The 23268-nt window shown below is 40.7% G+C and overlaps 4 protein-coding genes across 27 annotated transcripts in view; 3 read left to right on the plus strand and 1 right to left on the minus strand.

Annotated features, from left to right (window-relative positions):
* The first annotated feature begins 142 nt into the window (after window positions 1–142).
* susd3 (sushi domain containing 3) lies at window positions 143–4436 on the plus strand. Its single transcript, XM_079678900.1, has 5 exons — window positions 143–552; window positions 1803–1991; window positions 2741–2885; window positions 3317–3484; window positions 3577–4436. The coding sequence occupies exons 1-5, from the start codon at window positions 468–470 to the stop codon at window positions 3911–3913; spliced, it is 924 nt and encodes a 307-aa protein (XP_079535026.1). The 5' UTR covers window positions 143–467; the 3' UTR covers window positions 3914–4436.
* Window positions 4437–4976: 540 nt separating this feature from the next.
* LOC307037801 (caspase recruitment domain-containing protein 19-like) lies at window positions 4977–10006 on the plus strand. Of its 14 annotated transcripts, none has more exons than XM_079678916.1 (8): window positions 5002–5208; window positions 5771–5809; window positions 5956–5983; window positions 6383–6537; window positions 6673–6829; window positions 7663–7731; window positions 8931–8996; window positions 9144–10006. In XM_079678916.1, exons 4-8 carry the CDS (start codon window positions 6445–6447, stop codon window positions 9266–9268), a joined length of 510 nt encoding a protein of 169 aa, XP_079535042.1. In that variant the 5' UTR covers window positions 5002–5208; window positions 5771–5809; window positions 5956–5983; window positions 6383–6444; the 3' UTR covers window positions 9269–10006. The 14 variants fall into 14 exon arrangements, with proteins under 14 accessions (XP_079535045.1, XP_079535042.1, XP_079535040.1 ...); XM_079678917.1 differs by having other exon boundaries at window positions 5042–5120; XM_079678914.1 differs by having other exon boundaries at window positions 5771–5983.
* A 2260-nt stretch (window positions 10007–12266) lies between these two features.
* LOC307034712 (ninjurin-1) lies at window positions 12267–20964 on the minus strand (the record flags this gene model as incomplete). Its single annotated transcript, XM_079673591.1, has 3 exons — window positions 20716–20964; window positions 14759–14996; window positions 12267–12409 (listed from the first exon to the last, which is right to left on the minus strand). Exons 1-3 carry the CDS (start codon window positions 20857–20859, stop codon window positions 12267–12269), a joined length of 525 nt encoding a protein of 174 aa, XP_079529717.1. The 5' UTR covers window positions 20860–20964.
* A 71-nt stretch (window positions 20965–21035) lies between these two features.
* The window catches only part of LOC307037756 (serine/threonine-protein kinase WNK2), a 42805-nt gene continuing 40572 nt past the window's right edge, over window positions 21036–23268 (plus strand). For 4 of the 11 annotated variants that reach the window (XM_079678823.1, XM_079678828.1, XM_079678829.1 and 1 more), the window contains exons 1-2: window positions 21042–21743; window positions 22102–22910. In XM_079678823.1, the coding sequence (XP_079534949.1) occupies window positions 22281–22910 (630 nt within the window). In that variant the 5' untranslated portion in view covers window positions 21042–21743; window positions 22102–22280. Of the gene's footprint in view, window positions 21744–22101; window positions 22911–23268 lie in introns of all 11 variants that reach the window. The other 7 variants (XM_079678831.1, XM_079678833.1, XM_079678824.1 and 4 more) reach the window with 4 other exon arrangements.

The raw sequence follows: 23268 nt of genomic DNA on the forward strand, positions 1-23268 counted from the left end.
AGTATGTGCGTGTCTTTTGATCATGTTCAACCCTGTCTGAAGTATCACGTCTTGACTGAAACCGAGCAGCCGTGCCACATCCTGCCCACAAAGAGAAGGCTTATTTCTGCTTTATCCTGCTCTCAACTTGCATATATAACTTTATCTGACCTTGTGTAATTCAGAAAGTCCTTTTGTTTGGTCAACAACAAGGTCTCCACCGATCACTTCAGCTCTCTTCGTACTCTCGTGAGCCCCTGCCCCTGTCCAAACCGGGGAATTTGAACACGCTGATGTTGCGGTGAGAAAGCGTTGTGGGAGGACCCTGTTGATGACAGGCTGCTCACTGAAAGGCAGAGGGACTCACGCACGACTCCAGTCCAACGGAATCCCGACTTGTTTAGCCTGTACCGGGTACAGAGGAGCTCCGGTGCGCAGTCTTTACGCACACCAAACAGCGGAGCGGGGGACGTCTGTCAGTCACCACCATGTCAGCGGCAACAGCTTCGATAGCAGATGTGTCCCGGACTGATGTTACCAACAAAGATGACAGCCGTTACCGGAATAATTCAGGTAAAAACGATGAACTGATTCAACATGCTGTCTCGAATTGAGCATATGCTCTACTTCTCTTATTAACAGAAAGGCCTGTATTTTAGAATATTACATATACATATTTTGTAAGAGGGTTGTCTACAAGTTTTATTCAAAGATCATTGCATTTATGTATTGAGATTTAATGTATCTTTTGCAATATCTCTCTAGTTTTAAAGTTAGTGTTCTTCAATAACAGTCAAGGATGCATTACAGATTTGATCTTTTGTTGATGGGTCTGTGATGATTTCTGAGAAACAAAAATTGCATAGGTGAATACACTTTCTCATATAATAATAGTTGTTGGCAAGTAAATGAACATCATGCAGTCTGTCTGTCTGCCTGTCTGTCTGTCTGTCTGCCTGTCTGTCTGTCTGTCTGTGACACCTCAAACTTTGACTGTGCTTTCAAGCCCCCTGTGGTGATAAAGTGCACCACATTCTTCTCCTATAGGGGCACAGCCCCTAGGAAGAACGTCACATTCTTGGATGTTTTCTTCCAGTGAATAATTACAAAGAGGAAAGCTACAACATCTCTCCAATGCCAGAAGTGTATTGGTTAAAGTGAACACCAGTAGCAGCGTTTCCTCAGTAAACAGGCACACTTGGACTTGGCCTGATCACATTATCCGTCCCAGTCGTGCTGGAAATCACCGACTTGATGTCATTGTTTTTATTTGCAACCCAACAGCTTGTGTCATGATGAAGTGATTTTATGTTGTTGGTTCTCCGTGCCAGACTGCTGACGTACCGAGCTAACACAGTGAGAGACCTCCCCTCCTGTAGCCAATATGCTGAGCACTGTGCTGTATGATAACCAGTTGTTTAGCATGGCTCCAGATGGCCCTTATGTTTCCACCAGCCTTGCAGGCCTTTTGTTTAATGATTTATCACATTTCCTGTTTCGATATTGTTAGAATCCGATGCAGCAGAGCACCAGGCGGTTACAAGGGGGCGGACAGTGTTTTGTCACACATCGTTGTGCAGCCCTTCAGGGGTTCAGTGCTGGTAGCTGTGGAATGATTGTCCCATCCAACATTACATCCCATCTGCAGTGCTCCATTCTTCTTTGTTGTTCACCCTGAACAGTTGTTGTGCTTCTTTTGCATTCAGAGTCCTCGGTTCATCTCTGAGAAAACACATTTCTTTTGAAGATACATGAATTATGCATCTATTCAAACGTTAGCTGAACTTTTAATGATTAACGAACTTCTAACTATTTTCTTTTAGGTCAGGCTCAGTGTGCACCCATGACCCTGCCAGTCCTGGGCACCCAGAGGATCATCCAGGGCAATGGCACCACGGTAGGGACAGTCATCTCCCTGCAGTGCCCAGCCAAACACAAACTGGTTGGAAGTGAGCTGAAGTGCGTCATGGACATAAACAGCCCCCACTGGGTGGGCGAGACCTACTGTAAACGTGAGTAACTAAGACCTAGCTAATTTAGAAATATTTCCTCTTAATTATGCACTTTATAACTAAAAAGTGTGTGTGTAGAATACATCCTTGGATAAAAGCGTCTAACAAGTGATATGTAATCTAATCTTCAAAATACTTATACTGGGAGAATTGCAGTGGCTGCAAAACCTCCCCTGAACTGTCTGTCTGCTCATTATTGTGAGGAAATGGGATAGACTGTATATTAACCATCATGTGATAGACATTGTGGCTGTGGGCTATGTTACATAAAGATACTTGATATTTGGCTTGCCATAATGAATTCTTCTAAATGAGGTGAGGACACATTTGAGAGAAAAGTATGTCTTGCTTGGGGATAAAGCTCATTAAAGGAGAATATTAATGGTAATGGAGATAGAGAGGCAGGTGCACAGTTGGCCACTGTTTTGATGAGCAAGTGGAAAAGGGGAGAGCAGGATCTTAATTATGTTTCGGGATAAATCCTCATGGGAGAAAAGAAGCTGGTGGGAAACGGAAATAAATGAAAAATGGGATTTAGATCTTATTGTCCTTTCCTTGTTGGAAAGTAGAAAATCTGCCAATCTCCTCTGGTCAAAAATAATGAAATACTTGTGGGATTAGTTTATGTGCAGTGGCATACTTGTACATAGATTTTGCTGAATGATAAATGGAACTTTAAGTGCATGGCATTGAAATAAAGTCGATTAATCAGTCATCATTCTTCTTCTTCTTCTTCTCTCACACCCCAGCTCTGTCATATGAGGACTTTGGTTTCCGTGTGGCTGTTCTGGCATCCATGGTCAGCGCGGCCATAATCCTCTTCATGTCCATGGCCTTCATCACCTGCTGTTGGGTCGACTGCATGAGAGAAGACAAAAGGAAAAAGCAAGAGAGGTGAGATACCATAACACAAGTATAAGTTAAAATCAAGGTGACCATTCACTGGAGCTCTAATGTGTTTAAAGCATTTTCTTTCTTATATATTTTTTTAAAGCCAGCACTGTTTACATACATGTTCACTGGCTTCTTGTCTTCTTTGCTTATGCTGGCACATAGTGTGTTACCACTACATAAAGATCTGGGCAACAGTGTGAAAGAATAAGCCGATCTGTGTACCGTATCATCCGCTTACCTGCATGAGCATCCTCTTGCATGAGACAAAAATGAAACTCACTCAAAAAAAGACAGCTCAAAATCCACACTAGTATTTGCTGGCATTACTGATGTGGAAGTATTTTCAGCAAAATTAGTTATCAGTGAGTTTTCTGTAATGCATTCAAGAACTGAAGTACTGATATGCATGTTTAAATATATTTCTTTAACAGGGAGCAAGATACGTGGACGTGGGAGGAGCAGCACCAACATCAGGAAGACAACAGCTCTAACTACAGCCATAAAGGCAGGAACAACAACAACAACAACACCCCGGAGAAGGTGCTTTCACTTTGGGACCATGAAAACCCAGCCATGTTCGACAACATGCAAGCCTGCAGGTGAGATTTAGGCTGACTTTTGCTTAAACAAAGAAAAAGAAAAAGAAATGTCAATATGTGTGTAGACCACAACTTATTGTCTTTTCTTCCAGATGTCATCAGCAGTACTCCTATGGTCTTGACCGTGAATATGGCCCTGCTCCTCCACTTTCTACTCTCCCGGGCTATGACTACAACCAGCCTCTCTTACACCCAAACCTAGAATATGCAAAGATGTCTGGTCTTCCTGAATTCAGCGATCCTCCTCAATCCTCCAGCCAAACCATGAATCCAGGCCTGCAGATCTCAGCAGAGAGGCCTGGTTTCGTACGGCAGTATGGAGGACGGGAGAGCAGTTTGTCAGGAGTGAGCCCATCTACCACCGATGAATCCAACACAAGGAACATAAACCCTGCCAAAGAATTTTCCATTCGGATTATATCAGTGTGAAGTGCCATCATCAGTTAAAGACTTGGTTACCGGCCAAATGAATTGGTCTGTACAATGAAGACTTTAGGAAATAATAATTGAACATTCCTGATCTTGTTGAAAATATAATATCTGCAGGTCTGCACTGTATGAAGGCTCTATTTGCATACTGATCGGACAGATTTATGTGCCTTTTGAAAAAATGTAATGGCACAGTGCCCTCTGTCTGAAAAGAATAGCCATTGCACTTTCAGGACAAAGGCCTTGTTGGATGACAACCCCTATAATCTAAATGTCAAGGGACTTTCATGCACTTAACAGAGCTTTTCAGAAACAAGTCATATTGCTATGTTTTGGTTAAAGTTAACCACTAAGGAGATCTATGGAAAAGGGGTTCATAAAACATTACAGGCAGCTGAGAACTCATGTCAAGGCTCACTTTGGTGGGTGTGGAGATGAGCTGGGGAGCACTGGCCACAATGTAAATAATACGGTGTTATTTTTTAAAGAATGTAAATAAATGAAAGACTTCTACTGATAACAAGTGAAGTGTATTACATCATACAATGGTGTACCTTTCCTCCGAGGGACAAATGTAAATGTTTACACGCTATCGTGATAAGGTGGCAGCAGTGATTTTGTCTGAGTAATGATGTAGCACAGGAACACACAGGAATTTTAAGTGACATAATAATAATACAAACATTTAAGAATGTAAAATCAAAATAATAATAATAATAGGAATAATAATAGGGTTAGTCACAAAAAAATGAAAAATAATAGGGATAGTAATAATTATACTACTAATAATAGCGATTATATTAATAATACTAATAGTAATATAAATAATATTAACAGTGAGTATTATTAGGCCTAATGTTCTTATTATGATTATTAATAATTCTCTTTTTTATTATATGTCATTAACAGGTGGTCTAATTGAAACTAGAATAAAGGAAAATAGGGAATAAATGAAAGTGATAACTGACACCTCTGCGGTTCAGGCTGAGTAGTAAGAGAAGGTTTAGCTCCGGTAATCTGCCTGTCAGCTCAGCACAGGATACTCATCACGTGTCTCGGAGGTCATGTGGCCCCGGCAGGCGGCGCCGCTTGCTGATGTAACGGAGCAAAGAGACCGTCACACCGGGGACACCAGGAAGTTTTACCGGGAGCCTCGGAAGCACGTCCCCCAGTCTGTTTTTCAGTATGACAGGTTTGTGCAACATGGGTAAGATGTTTTGGGATATTTTTCAGGAATCATTGCACCCACGCTTCAAGGATACAGAGGATCACTGGCCGCCTGCTGTGCTGTTTGGGTGCGCCACTTGTTGAATATAATCTACAGTTTGTAAATGTTGTTGGTGCTATAGCAATGTGCTATCAAAAGCATTCATTTTGGCTTAATGTGACGAAGTGTTTGGATTATATTTCTGCTCAGATATCCAGCCTAAAAGCAAAACAAGCAGTTATATGTAAACGATAATTCAATAGTAATGTAGCCATTTAGAAAACATATGCATGCTTTACTGTCAATCATATCTAATCCTGATGTTTGGTTTAAGAGTATTCTAAAATAACTGCCCTTAAATATGACATTTAGATCATGTGATCTTTATTTACTTTAACAACAAATGTTGTTTATTTATTTCTAGTAGGATATTATCACCTGTTTTAAAGGTGTTGCCAGTTTTATTGAATACAAATGTAAATTGTATGTTTTTCAGAAATTATAATGCTGGATGTCACCACATTCACAAGGCAAAGATAGACTGTTGGAACGTGTAAAGTAAAAGACTAACAAATGGACACTGAAAAGGAAATCTTATTTTATATTGAACATTAACTTCAGTCACTAAGATACCCTTCTTGATTCCTCAGTGTTGAAAGCATCAAAGTGAGATGAGATCGACATCAACCGTGAGTTCGTAGGAAAATGTGGGATTGGTTTTGAAATCAGTCTGTATCTTAAAAAAACGTTTGCAAAATACATACTCAAATGATCATCAAGTTTAACCAGCAGTCAATAAAGGACATGGACTTCAACACATTTTTATTCACTGCAGACCTCCCGGGCTTCCTGTTAAAACAAATGTAAGAGCCTATTTTATTTAAGCACACTCTTTCGAGTCAATTTGTTATTAAGTGTTGTCAAATGGATAATTTTACAGCCACTGTATTTACCTTTTTAAACTGGAGAATAAACCTCTTAATTATTTATTTTCAGAGCAGGACTTGTGCCAAGACCAGTTTACCAAGAAACTAGCTACTTACTGTCAGACTAGACACAAAACCTGCAAGCCTAAAATTAGAGCTTTGTAGCATACTCTAATTGAACAGGGTCATACGTTTATGACCTGATGTGAACTCCACACAATGGCACATGCAGCTTTTAGATCACCAATGTCTTAATTTATATGAATTAAAAAAGTTTGAATGTAGTGTGCATTTAAGTTTGTCTTTAATGTTGTGCTTTCTATCGTCCTTGACTAGACATTGACGAATACCATGAGCAGCTCCAGAGGGACGCCCACTTCCTGTGCTCGGATCAGAGGATGGACACTGAACTGATGGACAGATTGGTGCTGCAGCTAAACAGGATCTACCCCCAGATACTCAGTGACAAGGAAGCCCACGGGGTCACTACAGTTAACATTTGACACTATTCCATCATGAAACATCCTGTTTTAAAAGTGATCATGTCTTTGCACCTGGTCTCTAGTACAGTGTGTAGGTATACAGTTGTGAACAGTTATTTATTTCATTACGTGTCCCCCCTGCAGTTCAGGAAGCTGAGCGTTCCCACCAAGGTGCGGTTAGCCGAGTTGTTGAAGCACCTGCACAGGAAGGGCGAGGAGGCATGTCATGAATTCTACAGAGGACTTCACATCCACGCTGAGGACGTCTACTCCAGCCTGCCCACCAGAGTCATACAGAAAGGTACAAACAAAGACAGATCTTAATGTATTTTTAAGATGAAGTTTCTCACAGAGATGTATTGAAGTAGTGTAACGGAAAGGTAATTCATTGTGCAGTAAAATGACTGCAGTGGTCATGTTAGGGGTGTCATAATATACCTGATTTGTACAAATAAATCATATGATGTTTATAATACAGATGGAAAATATTGTGTTAACAACCCAACGCTTTTTACCTATATTTTATCAATTATATTTAAGTTTCTTTGCATTCTCCTTACTCAATGTCTCACACACTAATGAGTGTAATTAAAAGCCAAAAAAGAGACAAAATACACAATAAAAAAGTATTGACTGCTAGCATTTATGCTGGTATACAGTATTTTAAAATGTTCTAAATTGCGATATTATTATCGAGAATTATTTTCACAATAACAATTTAGGTATAATCTGATATTGTTACAGCCTTATTTTAATTAAATCACCTTGCTTTACTTTAAAAAAAAAAAAAAAAAATGGTTCTGAAAATGGAAGTGAGAAAAGGTCTGTTCATGCCCTTGTGAATTCCTGTTAATAAAGTTAGTTACACTTCTTCTTTTCAAAGTCATGTTGTTATCCAATACATTTGAAGTGCAATGGTTTTGCGGATCTCACTTGCAACTTCCCTGGTGGCCCATATCGGTGGATCCCCTGCTGTGTAATTGCCTGTCTGGCCTAATGTAGCTTATCCTATCCAAGAAAAAGAAGGAAGCCAGTGTGTTGCCTGGACTACAGTGCAAGTAGTGGATGTGACTAAACATAGTCTCATATTAAAAGTGTTGGGTTGACCTTATTTTTCACTCTTTTACGTTCTAGAAACGTCTGATGCTAAATGGTCTAACACCATGGCGATCCACCAAAAGCGATATGTGCTGAATGACAGAGGTAAATCTATTCTATAAACTGTGGGTTTTCTCCGGAAGTTTTTCCTTGTATGATGTGAGGGTCTAAGGATAGAGGGTGTCGTTTTTTCTCATACTGATATTCTGAACAATCTGCGCTGTTGTATTAGCTGTAAAGTGTCTCTACTGTAGGCTATTTTTATTATATGTACAGCACTTGGCTCGACCAAAAATCGTTTATAAATGTGCTATATAAATAAAACTTGATTTGATTTGATTCAACAGCTCACACAACTTTGTGAGTACTGTAGATCAATAAATACACTTTCTGTTATTTATATATATTTGAGGTTCAATTGTAAATATAGTCATCTGCTATTAATCACAAAGGTCTTGGGGAGCGTTAAGCACAGGATGCAACAGGAAACCATTGCAAAATAGATAGAGACCATAACTGAATATAAGGATAATATTGTGCAAAATAAATTGACTGTATACTGGCATAAACAGACACCGCCTGCTGCCTAGAAAGTATTAAATCATTCTCGAACCTTTCTTAAAACTTTGCAGCAGATTTTTTTGTTTGTATGACAAGTAAAAAAAAGATAATTTGTAGTTAATGGGCTGAAATACAACTTTTAATCTGCAGTTGTAGTAGTTTTATTTTGCTGTATGAGTAGGATGTGTGTTTTGTTTTAAATGGTGGTCTTACTGTCCGTGCCTCTGTGCCCCTCACTGATTGTCAGATAAACCCCTAAAGCCCAACTTAGCTTTGTTCTTCTACAAACATAGTTGTCTGCTGAACCTTTTAACCCCTGGCATCACAATGTGGGCCCTGCTGCTCCACGCTGCTGCTCCATTCATCATCCCATTACATTCACGGCGCTGGCTTTGTGGGTCAAAAACAGCTTCCTCTGTGCGGCATTCCTTTGAACAGTCAGGGTGCTTCCACTGGGTCAAAGGTGTGTCAGCTGAGAAAACAGGTCATCAGGAATGACTCCCAATCGGAATTCATACAAAGAAATGATTGATGATGACTGTGAACAAGAAAACTGTGCACAGAGCAGCTTTGGATTATTGCCATGTAGTTTGTCATTATTATTTGTTTTACTTCATACCAATCATTTAGAAGACACCAACAAACTACACACATTTTGAATGCCCACCAGCTGATCAGATATTCTAGTGTTGTTGGTGTCATGTCACAGATGGGAAATGTATCCCTTTTCTTTCCTTTTGCAGGACCAATGTTCTTCCTGAGCTGTTTCAGTTTTGCAGTTGGAATTGCAATGCTCTACTATTACGGAGGTGAGTCATACAGAGGGTTCAGACTTCCCTGGACATTTTAAATTACCTTTGAATATCAATGTTCTCCTCTCTTTGTGTTGTTTCCTTCTAAACCACTCTCTCTATGTATTTCTTAATACTCTATGTTTCCCCTCTTTCTGCCTACAGAGGGTGAGACACTGAGAAGCACCGGCCCTTTTCTTCACTGCTCAGCAGCAAGATTTAGTAAAGGCGCTAAATATGTTTTTATATCCTATTCTGAGGTTGGCAGGCGAAAAAGAGAAGACCGTTAGATGCTGAATTGCTTGAGGCGCTGTGAGAGGAACAAGCTGTGAAATTTGCCACTTTGCTGTGCCAAACTCATACACACTTTGAGAGCTAAAAATGACACGCATTTGTAAGCACTAATTGACTTGAGCCGACACTATGTGTGTCATTCTGTCTTGAAATTCCCACAGCTGACGTTGCTTTACATGGATTTTTGGAAATAATCGTATCTGAATTTATTGTGCGTAAAAAACAATAATAATTCCAATCACATTTTCAGCTATAATGAAGCGGAATAATAACTGAGAAATTGCGCACCCACACAGCTGTTTTCAAATACTCAAAGACACAGACAGATTACACTGCTCAGTTAGAAGTTGGGTGGAGCTATGCAGGGAATCACATAATGTCTAAAAAATATGCGTCAACACGAATGACAGAGGGTTAAGCTGTCCCTCTCGAACAGGTACACCTAAACCAACAGGAAATACGGTATGTCAATCAAACACAGCTTGTTGACACACACACACAGTCCTGAGAAGAGGACTAATTAGGCAACCTAAATGAAAACGCCTGTGTTGATTGTTTAATTTGAGAGAGCTCTGGTTTACCACAGTTTCTCAAACACAAAATAGATATGTCCAACCACGCACACACTTCAGTGCCTTTATTAATACTGTGATGGTGCTGTTGGAAAACTAATGACTAAAGTGCACTGTAATCATTTTCATAATTTGCTCAATTAAAGCAAATGCTGACCTCAACTGGAGTGGTATCTTTTGTTTTTATGTAGTATGTCAAAAGAGTGACAACAAAAGACCCAGAAATGTATACAATTAATTAGCATTCAATTAAAGTCACAGTAATGAGCAGTGCCGTGTTCTCTCTAGGTTATGTCTGGCAATGTGAACATGATATAAAACAATTGTTTTTAGAACAACTATTACATCTGTTTCTTTATTACTATTTACTTGCAATGACAACTGAAAATTACATGTGGATAATGAGTGAATAAACGTAAGGCAATCACAGTCTTCCCAGAGCATTACAACAACAAGACATTTAGAAAGCGACAAAATATGAATCTGATGTTCACTGTATGAACAGGATCCGTAGAGACACTAGAGGGCGCCGCTCGCTCACTCAGTGCACCATAAGAAGGAAACATGAGGATGATGGAAAATGTTCTGGTGTGCTATAACAATGACAAACTGGAGCAACAGACAGCCTTCATTAATTAATAATGACAATTAAATTGATTGAATGACTAGAGTCAACTTTAATTAAATGCTACATTAAACACTGTCAATTGTTAATAAAGGACCTGTGTGCAGGGCGGATTTATTTTGTACTCTTTAAGCCCTTTTTCAAGTGTCTCCTAGGATTATGAATCAGTAGACAAAAGGCCACATTGGAGATGATACAGTACAGCTGTGGAGGAGAGTTCAGGTGCCTGATATCGGGAGATTTGCAACACTGAACAGCACTTTACCACCCCTCTCTTGTCTGAAAAGGGAGAGCAACAGATGAGAGATGGGAGTCGTGGAAAGGGGGGGGAGGTGTTGAAGGGGGTTGGAAGTGTCACCAGGGTGATTGTTCAGTTCGATTACTGGTATCCACATTCCCACGAGAGGAGGGAGCTATTATTAGTCCTGCAGTGCACGACCTCCATGGTCACCAGCATCCTCTGATGTCGGTCCCCCACAGGGCCGGTCATGTTCAACTCCAGGACTGAGATGGAGCAAGCAGAGTATAGGAGCCATAGACATACATAATGTATATATATATCAGTCCACAGATGTGCCCTGAGTGGAGCTGTGTGTGTCATCAATCTGGCTCTTGTCTCGTCTGGCTGTTTCCACGGTTACCAATGATAGTTGTGGAGGAGGAAAATAATGAGATTATGACGTTGGTTTGTCTGAAAAGGTGCTTTGTCACTGTAACATTGAAGAAATTATAGATTGGAACATGAATATTCCTCAGGTGTTGAGCAATTGATTACGTGAAACGGGCCCAAGCTGCTTTTATGTTCTTGTGTTAAACCACTCAAGTGTATAAAATGAGCATTTGCTCCGACTCTAATTGGGGTTTCAGTGACATTTCTGAAACACAGTCTAATTAAGGCTTCCACTTTAACAAGCAGTTCTGCTGGGGTCTGTGCTGTGTTGACTCTGACTCACCAGCTGCTGCTGGTCCAGAGAACCACAGACGCACTCCATCTTTGCTCAGAGCACAGAGAGTCATGGCACAACCAAACATTGTTATAATTGAATGTTAGGCATGACGCCTGTGGTCGGGGGCAGATGTATTGGTAAGGTTAAAGCTGTGGAGGTGCATGGTACGTGTTTTGAGTCAGCTGAGGCACACCCTTCAGTGAATACATTTGCTCAGCAGACCCATCAAATCTCTTGGTTCATGCTGTCTGGAAAAGAACCATGACATCTTCCTCCCACGTCATCACTGGCGATTAAAAATGGAAGCATGTTCTGCTGTCAGCATGTGTGTGTGTATGCGTGTGTTTTTCTGTGTGTGCATTTGTGTCTGGCCAGCGCTCAGGGTCACTATCGTTCAGCAAAGAGACAGACAGTGTGAGGTCACACAGGTCTCTGATCACAGTTGTCTCCACTTTCCTGTTTGTCCACTTGTAACACATGTTGTGTTGTTTAGCCCCAGACCCCTTTGTCACTACTGATGTTTCTCTCTTTTTCGCTGTTTTCAGTGCAGGACAATGTTTTTCTGGTAAATGAACAGTAGTTGGATGTTTTTGTGAGTCGTTTTCTGTTGGAAATTTCTCAGAGAGCCTGGAGAGGTCAGTGTGTTTGTAGGTCAGGTAGGGGATTGTGCAGTCCAGGTCAGGGGAGGACAGGCCTAAAAACATGCTGACTACATACATTTCTATAGCAGACAACTGCACAAAAAAGCAGGAGAGAAAATACCTGTTTGAGTGAGAAAGAGGTTGAGCATAAAGAATGTATGTGAGCGGCTAAAATGTAGAGAATACTTGTGTGTGTATCTTTGTGTCTTTTAGTTGCTTTGCTTTGGCCGCTGGACTCCAAATGCTGTGATGAAGATGTTGACAACCACTATGATAAAAACCAGACATGTGGTCAAGTTTTCCATAATGTTAAGCCTCCAATGCCTTTGCTCATCATTCAGGTTCCATCGAACTGACGACAAAACCAGAACATATAATTAAACAGTCTCCTGATACTGGACTCAAGCCAGCTGATTCTCCATGGATTTGGCTTACTACCATAAATCCATATATACTTAATTCTGGGAGTTTGAGAAATTCAAAGGCTCTATGAGTAATAACACAAATGCAGGAGTATCGTTTATTCAACTTTGGCAAGGCCATATGACAAAATAGTCATTACACTCAGTGTTTCCCTGTCTAAACTGCTATTTTGCTTAATACCTTTTTGAGTGAAAGCTGCGCAGAATACCGTTTACATTCTGCTAAAAATACTCTTTTAAAAGCTCAGAAAACATACCAAACACCATTTCTATAGGCCTTTTAAAACACTTTGGAATTGATAAAGTGTTTCAGATGTTGCACAAGTTCTGTCTGGGGAATATGAGACTTAACTTGTGAAACCTAGTTAAAAGCAATTGATTAATCAGATCTATATATCTATGATGTGTATTTTTCATACTGGTAACATACAGCAATAATCTCTCAAATATCCCCAAAAATCTATTTGGATTTCTGAGTTTTATTAAAGTTTGATTATAACAGGGAATTAAACCTGTCTTATGAGCTTGCAAATTCGTCAAATGGGCAAACAATGTGTTGATTGGGAAATTATTCTTATTTTTGATATAGAGAGAGGTCTATGAGACTTTAGGTCTATGACAACAGGGGTTAGTGGTAGAGCTAAGGACAACAAAACACAATAAACTGTTATAAGTTACACGTTTTTCAGTTATATGTGTAGCATTGAAGACAAACATAACTTTCATATCTATAGTTGGAATGTATACAATCAATAAACCATCTTTATAATATAATGTTTTTAATCCATTTTATCTCATTGGCCTTAGCTTCAACCTAACATTCAAATACTTGCATGTAAAATATCAGTTAATCAATATAGATATGCAGTTATTATATACAGACAATGACATCAAGCTTTTGATACAAAGCACAAGGAAATACGTCGAAAAAACAATACAGGGAAGAGTGAACTGATCAGGGGAAGCTTGTATTTCCTGTGTGACATATGCTCATGTGTGCCTAATAAACACCTTGATCTAAAAAATAATGAAAAATAACTAGTCAAAGTTGTCATCTTAATCATCACAGACACTGGCTACAATGATGAGACAGAGAAACTAAGGTACATTTCATGGTTAATGTGTGTGTGTCCACCAGGAAAACAGTACGGTATGTTTGTGGAGATTACCAAAGGTTAAACGGTGTAAAGACCCCGCCTGGTTGTGTGTGATGCTGGGGTGGGGTAGAGTGGGGTTAGGGGAGGCTGGTGGTATGTAGGCTGCTCACATCACGCACCACTGGTTCCATTAGACAGAGCTGGATCGGCAGAAACGGGAGGGGAGGTTGGTGGGGGCAGCGGGGTTCAGAGCAGTCAAAGAAAATGAAGGAAGAGGAGTGAAAAGAGCGATGAGAATGAGATGTGTTTGATATTCGGGTGGAGACGAGGGGGGCTTCTGGGGGTCGGGGGAGTCAGAAGATTTGGTGGATGGAGGGGGTCAGAGGGGGCAGGCGTTCATGAATGTGTGATGATGACTCTCACATGTTGACTGACCTTCTTCTGACATGTGATCCTTCACATACAAAAACAAAAAGAGTAAATCTTATTTTAGCATGAATTATGATGACTTTTTCTTTTGTGCACATTTACAAAGGGGTAAATTATGAGAGTATCTATTTTATAAATATATATGAAATCAAGTTGAGGAAAATAAACCAAGCATTAGAGTGGGAAATCACCTACATTTTATTAATTACATTTTATTTTATTATATTTGCTTTTAGATTAGAAATAGAGATAAATGACGTTGTACCATCAGAGTTGTTGTATTTCATTTTTGAAGAGGATACTAACAAACAGTCATTTATTTATTCCACCGGTTGGAGCTAAGATGAGTCAATGTGCGTCTCATCTTTACTCATCTTTCCATCTCAATGCAACAATTTTTTTCCAACACCAGATATGGCTGCTAAATTAGTGAATAGAAAGCTCTTTTCTATTTAGTTGTTTATTTACTGCATAGACATGAGCAGTGACAGGTATTGACACGTTTACACGCACGTATCTATAGAGAAACAAAGTAACCTCCCTCCTTCAACTCCCACGTGTGCTGACGGCAGCACTAAAACCTCGCAAACTATGACCTGGTGTCAGGCCTTGTTTCCATGGTTACAGCTAGGCCAACTGGTAATGAGTTGTTTGTCAGGATTCCGTGGACTTGACATTGGTGAATCTTAATAAGAGACACACAAAGGGTTGAGAGTGACGTTTACCAGACAAAGAAAAGGACTATTTTCTCACCTGTGAAGATGAGCAGGACTCCGACTGCGACCTGCAGACACAGGGAGATGCTGATTAGAGTGATGATGGGAGTGTAAAAGGAGAAGTTTGGTCCCTGCTCCATCACAGCCTTTAGCTGGGATGCGTTGGCCATCAGTAGAGCCACATCCAGCATGCTCTCCGCTGCACTCTTCTTATTAGCATAGTGGTTCATGTTCAGAGGGGCTGGGCTGCGGGGCCCAGCATCTGGACGGGAGGCCTGGGGAGGGAAGAAAGTAACCGACACAGAGATAATGTTTGTGGCTTTGAGATAGCACCTGCAAGAAGTGGGCATGAAAACGAACAGGAAGGCTGCTCTGTGCTGCATTTTGTTCTCTTAATAGAGCAACATGCAGCTTGATGATGATACCGGCGCTACTTTTGTGCTTCCTGTGCATCAATGTTGACGATCTGATTATCATTCTGACCTAATTAGCACAACAAGCAGCCATTACAGAAAAGTGACCTTTGAAAACAGATCCATTAGTACAGCAGAGAGATACTGACACACTGTTAACAGATCCATTAAAACACGCTGAACCTGAACAAGTCAGCATGGGCAGCAATCAAGGCTTTTTCCTTGCTGTGGTTTTCTAAATGATGCACACTTTCTTTTTCTCAGAGCTTACAATATTGTGTGTTGCTGTGAGCTCTCCACTGTTTGTTGACATAATCAAATCAAAGCAGTCTGTTTGATATAGGCTACTGGTGGTGAGTGATACTGTTACCCATCAGTCATTTCCTGCTCATATGCACACCTGTCTCTGAAAGCAGGATAACAGAGTTAGCTGTTTGACTGCCCTGAGAAAAACCCAGAACCGCCATTTTACGAATGCAGTTTTGTTCATTTATCCTACTTTACTATAATCCAATCCAATCCACTTTATTTATATAGCACATATTAAAAACAGAGGGTTTACCGAAGTGCTTCACAGCAAAAATAACACTATAATATAAAATACAATAATAGATAAAAGGCACACATAAGAATAGATAAGGCCATGGACAGACAATAAAAGCATAAAAATCGATAAAACATTGCTCAAACTGACTCGAAAGCGAGGGAAAAGAGGTGGGTCTTCAGGCGGAATTTAAAATTTTGAAGGGTGGGTGACAATTTGACATGGGGGGGGGGGGGGGGGCAGGTCGTTCCAGAGCCTGGGGTCTACCGCTGAGAAGGCTCAGTCTCCTCTGGTCTTTTTCTTGGTTTTAGGGACTACGAGCAGCAGCTGATCAGCCGACGTCAAAGCCCTTGAGGGGGTGTACACCTTTAGGAGGTCGGCGATGTACAGAGGGGCCAGCCCATTGAGCGATTTAAAAACAAACAATCAAACCTTAAAATGAACTCTAAAATGGACAGGAAGCCATTGGAGGGAAGCCAGAATACAGTAGGTGTGATGTGTTCATGCTTGCGTGTTCAAAGTATAAAACTAAATTAACCTAAACTCACAGCAGTTAATTAATTATTTCTGCATAATCTATAAAGCAGGGGCTTAGAAAAGGAGATTAATTTAGGTTGCATTCTATGGATGATCAACAGGTGATAACCAAAAGCATAAAATAAATATTCGTAGTTTTACGTTGAATTCTTTATTTCATTGATTCTTGTGTGGGTGATGATTATGTAACAAGATGGGCGACGTTTGGTGTTTGTGTATACTTCATCCTAGTGGACTCTGCACTGCAAAAAAATAAATGTAGTGGCCAAGCAGTTGCTGGATAAACACTCTGCTTGTTCATTACAAATAATGAAAATATTCCTTTCTTTGAAGCACTGCTGCCGACAAACCACTTATAGCTACTGTTCAGCTATGACTGAGCACTATCGCTAAGGTTTCAGTCTTGTCAAGGACGAAACCTGCACACTCTCTGTGAACATAAAATAATCAGCAGTGCTTTCAGTCGCTTCCTCGACACTGAAGCGTTCCCTTTTTTTCTCACAACACACCCCTGCCGCTGCAGAGAGCATAGTTTGTCAGGGATTAACCAAACCACAAAGCTCGTATGAACTGTTTCCCCACTGCTCCAGAGATATAGAAAAGAGGAGCTTTACCCTCTAATTTGCAACAGGGAAGGCCACCGCTGAATTACAATGTATTCAGGAGATTCAGAACAATCAGTTGACTTGGTTAAGTTGCTGTATGAGGGGGAAGTACTAACTCTACAGAAGTTGAAGCTCTGGTTGCAGTAATTATTTTTGGAAGAGTTATTTTTAATCTGATGATAACCACTGGACAAGCCATGTTTAATTCCATTAATGAGCCATTGCCTTTTGGACATGGATTACACATGTCACTGACCAAGCTGTTCATCTGGCAGCATACCTGTCATTTCAGTTCATGTCATTTATTTGTATAATCTAGCACAGCTTTATTTTAAAACTTCAGAGACACCCTGACAACATCCAGCAAATCTTCAAAAATCGTCTCCACGGGCGTTCTCAAAATCTTTTTCACTCTGAGCCATTATGCCCCATAATAAGACTCATAACAAGGAATTAGACAGTGTTTCAAAACATGTTTCCCTACAGCCCACGGGAAAGCAACGTGGTGTGGTGTAGTGCCCTTGTGACTGTGAGTTGTGCCAAATGCCACAAATGGCATACTGTCATGACGTGTCAGGGTCAGCCATTCTGCTCTCAAACACTGACAAACACTTTTTTCAGAGACAGCCCTTTATCCCCAAGTCAACAGACCACAGTGAGATAATGCTTGTTGAGAGATCACTAGTTGGAAAAATGCAGTCTGTATGCCTACAACACAGCAAATGGATTTCCTCAGAAATTCACCCGCACAAATAAGGAAATATTTTTGACATACATAATCGATTTAGTATTGAGTGGGTCAAGGCTAAGGGCCACATACTCATTCAGTACAAGCTTTTTGTAAAGATCTATACTGTTCTTTACTACTATCATATGGCTGAAAACATAGGATAACAACTAATCACAGAGGAGATAATGTAGAAAATATGGAATATAGGCCATGGTATGTCACACTGTTATCACGAGGGGGATGGGGAAATGCTATATGTGCAAAAACCCATCTGATCCAGGCTTTCGTTTTGATAACACTTCAATTGGAAAACACCCAGTAAACGTCATATTTGCACATTATTTTTTAAATGTAGTTTTCCCATTTGAAAGCAGAGCGCTCATCAGTCACCCGGCCAAGATCTATTGTTATTTTGCACAATCCAAAACCAAAGGTACTCATTAAGTAAATCGCTCTGTACTGCTCCTTGGTTTCAATCATTATTTTGGTGATGAATTATTCACACTGCATTCCTTGTCTAAAAAAAGACTCAGGGGACACACCACCGAGACAGAAAAGGAGGAGGGTGAGGATGGAAGGGAAGACAATGATAAAAGTTGTTTGAATCTGTTTTTAACTCGTGTCGATGTGGAATAGGAGATGTATTCAGACAGGAAAACTTAACATATTCTGCCTTCTGCAGACTCAGATCAGGTGTCCAAGTGTGCAGTATAAAAGAAAAATTGTTTAAATGAAATCAGATTGTCAGATAATTAACTTAAAGATTACCTCTTAAAGTGATTCATGTGGACCGAAGTGATGAACTAAAGTCATTTAAGAAGAGGATGGGTGAGGTTTAAACTAGTGCCAATTTTTTTTTAAACAAATAAAATGCTACTTCTTTCCATACAAAGCTGATGTGCCCTCTCACACATACATAGGGGAATATAATTGATCTCCCTTTATAAATAACTGTCTGCCTAATGCCTAGTTGCAGTGCAATCGTTTACTTGCTTTGAAATCAGCCTCTGGAAAGGCTGCAATCTCTATAACCCTGAGATTAAACCTCAATCTATTTGAACTATAAACAATAGTTTGTTCAGTGTGTATTCAAAAGGCAACTCAAGTCTTGGCTTTCTTTCAGGCAAAATAAAGGAACTCATTCAACTTGCACACCTAATCCTAAACTTTTCCCACATCGTCGCACTAACTGATTACCGCTTTGCTAAATACCTGCGTGTCAGTTACTGTGAGTGTATGTCATGACTATTGCTTTGTACCACTTTGTTTCTGACATAAAGAAAGTTATTTGCAGCAACAATGCAAGACACCACTTAGGCATGGTGAGACCTTGCATTTATTATACAGTTAAATGAACATGCTGTTGTTTAGCAACATTATAACAAAGAAAATGAACTTGCATCTATAGCTGCATGGGTGTGCTTCCCTTCCTGTTGTTTGTTTTTTTCTTATACATCAGCACTTCTCTCCATTTCATCCATCATGTCCTATCAGCAGCCTCTCTCTCTCTCTCTCTCTCTCTCTCTCTCTCTCTCTCTCTCTCTCTCTCTCTCTCTCTCTCTCTCTCTCTCTCTCTCTCTCTCTCTCTCTCTCTCTCTCTCTCTCTCTCACCTCAAACTCTGGCCCTCGTCCAGATGAGGATCGACCTAACTGTAAATCTAATTTCCATGATTCTCTGTAGGGCTTTTAGTTTTACAGCCTTACACAGGGCAAAGATAACATGGCTATTACATAGGGGTGGTCTTTCCCGCTAATATAGCAATCAGAGATAGAAACATTTTATTTCTAGGGAAAGTTTCAGTGTAAAATCTACAAGAACATGCTGAAGAATGTGCTGGCAACGAACTGACATCTGACACATAATCTGATTGGTCTCAGATTACAGCGTAACACAAGCACATATTAAAAGGCTGTGGAAAGTCTCTATAAAAGATATTCATTCTGCCGGCCATGGTTTTATCCCATTCGTATTGACTCACACAAGGAGACAAATTGTAGATACAAACAATTGCTTATTTTATTGAGCGTAAGGGAATTATGTTATGCATCTGTTGGCTGAGCTCTGCAAGAAACACACACACACACACACACACACACACACACACACACACACACACACACACACACACACACACACACACACACACACACACACACACACACACACACACAGATCTATCTGAAATGAAATGGAACTATAAAGACAATGATGATGTAGCAATGCCCATTTCCTTGCCCTGTGAAATTGCATTTCTAAAGCCACTATATGTTGTAACTGAATGTCAAATTCAATTGTCACATCAAACACAATTACATTAGATTACATGTCACTTGTTAGACGCTTTTATCCAAAGCGACATACATACTCAATACTGTGGACAATCCCCACAGGAGCAATTTGGGGTGAAGTGTCTTGCCCAGGGACACAACGACATGGGGGACTCAAACTTGTCTGATTCGAAGTCCAGCACACTATCCACCGAGCCACAGCCTCCCATTAGAACTCTTGTTGTGGCATGAAGCAGAGTGACATTATATAAAAGTAAACTCTGAGAGCGCATGTGTTTGTTTGAGCAATTTGGCCAGTGAAGTGGAAACAAAGAAGGGCATTCACTATTTATTAGGGCACTTCAGGTGCCAACAATGCTTCACTCCTAGACTGAACTGGACTGTCATCTGACCTTCCATGCCTGCACCAGATGTTAAGATCTATGTTTAAGTGTTTTATTTTATTCATTTATTTCCGAGTGTACACACATCGTTTTTAATTTGTAAAGTGTATGGATAACCCGGTATAACCCCATCCCCCCTTGATAGATGACATGTAATATGAGAACAGGACAGAAGTGGCATTCACAATAATATGACCATGTAAGTTTGACAATGTTGCTATTCATGACTGCTGCATATAATTCCATTTTTACAGGTATGTCTTTCAGCACCTTTGTGGCACTTGTTGGATTGCACTATTGATGGTTTTGGTGGATGCAGTTTGCAAAAAACAAGAATAAAAACCTTTATGGGCAGAAAATAATCCATCAAGGCTTCTCTAATTTCAACCCACCTGTTATTATACCAGTATATAAAATGTATTCACATTTAGCATAATAAAGCACAACACAGGATTTCCCTTCTCTGAAAAAAAAATCGATTCGGATGTCTTACCTCAGTCCCACTTCCCCTGTTGCTGCTGCTCATCACGCCGTGCGTGCGGTATAGGCTACTGCACTTCAGCTGCACCTCTGACAAATTGAGCTGCAAAGCAAAGTGTAGGGGAAGTGCAAGCATTGTCTGTTGGATGAACAGCATAATCACATAGAGGGTTTTTTTTAAATAGTATTTGCCCACTACAAAATTAGATCCCTATAAAAGTATTGTACAGCAGGCTTTTGAGCTCTGAGTGAGAGGCAGAGACACGTGATTGGATGAGTTGGTGAAGGGCGTGAGATAAATTAAATACATGTACACAGACGATAACAGGCTTTTAGAAAGAATAATAATTTATCCGCTTTGTCAATCACTTGAATTGATTCTAGACCGCCTTTAAATAAGTATTTGTATGTGAGCTATGTGTCACTCTGAACAGATGAGTGGGGTCTAATGTGGTGTCCCAGCGTGCTGTGATTGGACGGTCCCTCCAGTCGTTACCAGGGGCGTGGAGCCAAGCGAGCAGCTGAATGGGAAACACATTTGTGAGCCTTACCGTTGTATTAACCTAATGGGTAGCAAGCGAAAAACTGTTGTCCACTTAAATTAATTACCGAGGGGAGGTAGTCACACAGAAATCTCCCGTGTCTTAAAGCGGCCTTTCTGGTGTTTAACCACTCGCTCCGCATACAGCAGGCACCATGGAGAGGCATCGTGAGCTGCTGTAGCTGCACCCGAGGAAAAGGATGCGAGGATTTAAAAGGACATAAATACAACATATTCGTCTTTTTTCATCGTCAATATGGGGTTTTTGATCACTTAGCAAAGATTTAGCTGGACCCGGATTTGTTTGCTACCCTTGGGGTTGCCTGTTTACGTGAAAACGTGGACACTATGCAGATAGGGCGTTTTAAAGTGCACCTTTGAAACGCAATGGACAGTCTGCTAACGTTAGCGGGGCTTTTCTAACATCTGACAGGTCCGTATGTGTCGTGGAAAGCTAACGAGAGTGTAGCCGAGGTTGTTTGGTCGCTTTTTAAACCTAGGTAAGTCGTGTCCCATCTTTGTTCAGTGTCATTTAATGTTGTAGCTAACCTTTGTTACCTGAGATATTACGGTATATTAGCAACAGACGTTAGTTCTGAATCAACTTAACGTTAACTTATGACGTCAGAGCCAGTTAGCTTGTCGTTTCCCTCGCCGTTAATGGCTCCTGCTAAAATAAATGTTTTAAACTCGTGGGCTGGTCTCTTTTTTTATCCACCTGCTTATTTGACATCAACAAACTTAAACTCCGTAATGTCTGACATCCATAAACCCAATATATATATATATTTAGTTCCCCCCTAAACACCAGGAAATGTTTGATTTTGTTTCAAGTTCTGCTACACGTTTATTTTGCAGATCTTCATATCGGATGCAATCTCGTCTATCATCCATCCCACTGTCGTTAGGGGCCTCGGCTGGCAAACTGCGTCACCGAGTGGGCGCTGCAGGTATTCATCTCTAGCTCTGCACGTTGGGAAGTCTAGCCATGGCACGAATGAACTGGAAACCAAAGTGACTGAACTTTTGAAATCACCATGGAGCCTAATTCATACTCCGAGGTCCACCAAGAATTACAATACCCCTCTGTATCCAACTCTCAGCGTGAACTGGCCCCAAATATGTATGAGACCATGGGTGATGGCAATGTCAACCATGTGGACTCAGTAGGGAGGGGGGTGAGTGACCCCAGTGCGTCCAGTTATCAGAGGAATGTGCATCAGAGATTTATCAGGAGGAGTCTGTGGTTCTCGGACGCAGATGAGCAGACCTTTGAAGCACCTGAATGTGATAACAGGAATAAGATCCTAAACATAAACCTGCGGACAATAGTGGACAGGACGCGGGGGACCAGTGGGATACAGGAAGGTTCCAGCACTGAAAGTCAAGGTGGGCATAAAGACAGTGCAACAGAAAGTGCCAGTGCGGATGAGGAGAAGGAGAAAGGTGGAGATTCCTTAAATCCCACATGCAATGGTGGTGGTAAAGCTGCTATCAAGGCATCCAGTGAGGAGAACGAAGAGGAGGCAGAGATGAAAGCAGTCTCCACATCTCCAGGAGGAAGATTCCTGAAGTTTGACATAGAGCTGGGGAGAGGTTCCTTCAAGACTGTCTACAAGGGCCTGGATACGGAGACCTGGGTGGAAGTTGCCTGGTGTGAGCTGCAGGTAAAGTACTAAATATAACATGTCTGTGACACCCAATCATACACTCAGTTTAAGTAAAGGCTAGAAAAAGCTTATTCATGAGCCACATATAACATCCTTTTTTTAATGGCTTATTTTTGCATTCGGGCATGGGAGACAAAAGCAGAAACGGTCTTCACATTCTTATACTCTACAAGCAATGCACAATTTGTTTCTCAATTGGCAATCAATATTAGTGGATGAATGCCTGACTACCGCAGGAAGCCCCCTCTCTTTGCTCTTCTCTCTGTAGGTGAAGGTTCACACATGATGTTAGCATAATGGTGATTTCTTCAGGGAGCTGTCAAGCAGCCTCGTGAGGGATCCTGCTAAGATGCAA

Source organism: Notothenia rossii (assembly GCF_949606895.1).
Source record: "Notothenia rossii genome assembly, chromosome: 4".
Classification (NCBI taxonomy): Eukaryota; Metazoa; Chordata; class Actinopteri; order Perciformes; family Nototheniidae; genus Notothenia; species Notothenia rossii.

Excerpts from the sequence above, each read along its gene's own strand:
- susd3 (XM_079678900.1), top strand. The coding sequence starts at position 468 with ATGTCAGCGGCAACAGCTTCGATAGCAGATGTGTCCCGGACTGATGTT. Across the intron at positions 1,992-2,740 it reads GGGCGAGACCTACTGTAAAC|CTCTGTCATATGAGGACTTT; the intron begins GTGAGTAACTAA and ends CTCACACCCCAG. Across the intron at positions 2,886-3,316 it reads AAAAGGAAAAAGCAAGAGAG|GGAGCAAGATACGTGGACGT; the intron begins GTGAGATACCAT and ends TTTCTTTAACAG.
- LOC307037801 (XM_079678912.1), top strand. The coding sequence starts at position 5,099 with ATGACAGGTTTGTGCAACATGG. Across the intron at positions 6,538-6,672 it reads AAGCCCACGGGGTCACTACA|TTCAGGAAGCTGAGCGTTCC; the intron begins GTTAACATTTGA and ends TCCCCCCTGCAG. Across the intron at positions 8,997-9,143 it reads AATGCTCTACTATTACGGAG|AGGGTGAGACACTGAGAAGC; the intron begins GTGAGTCATACA and ends TTCTGCCTACAG.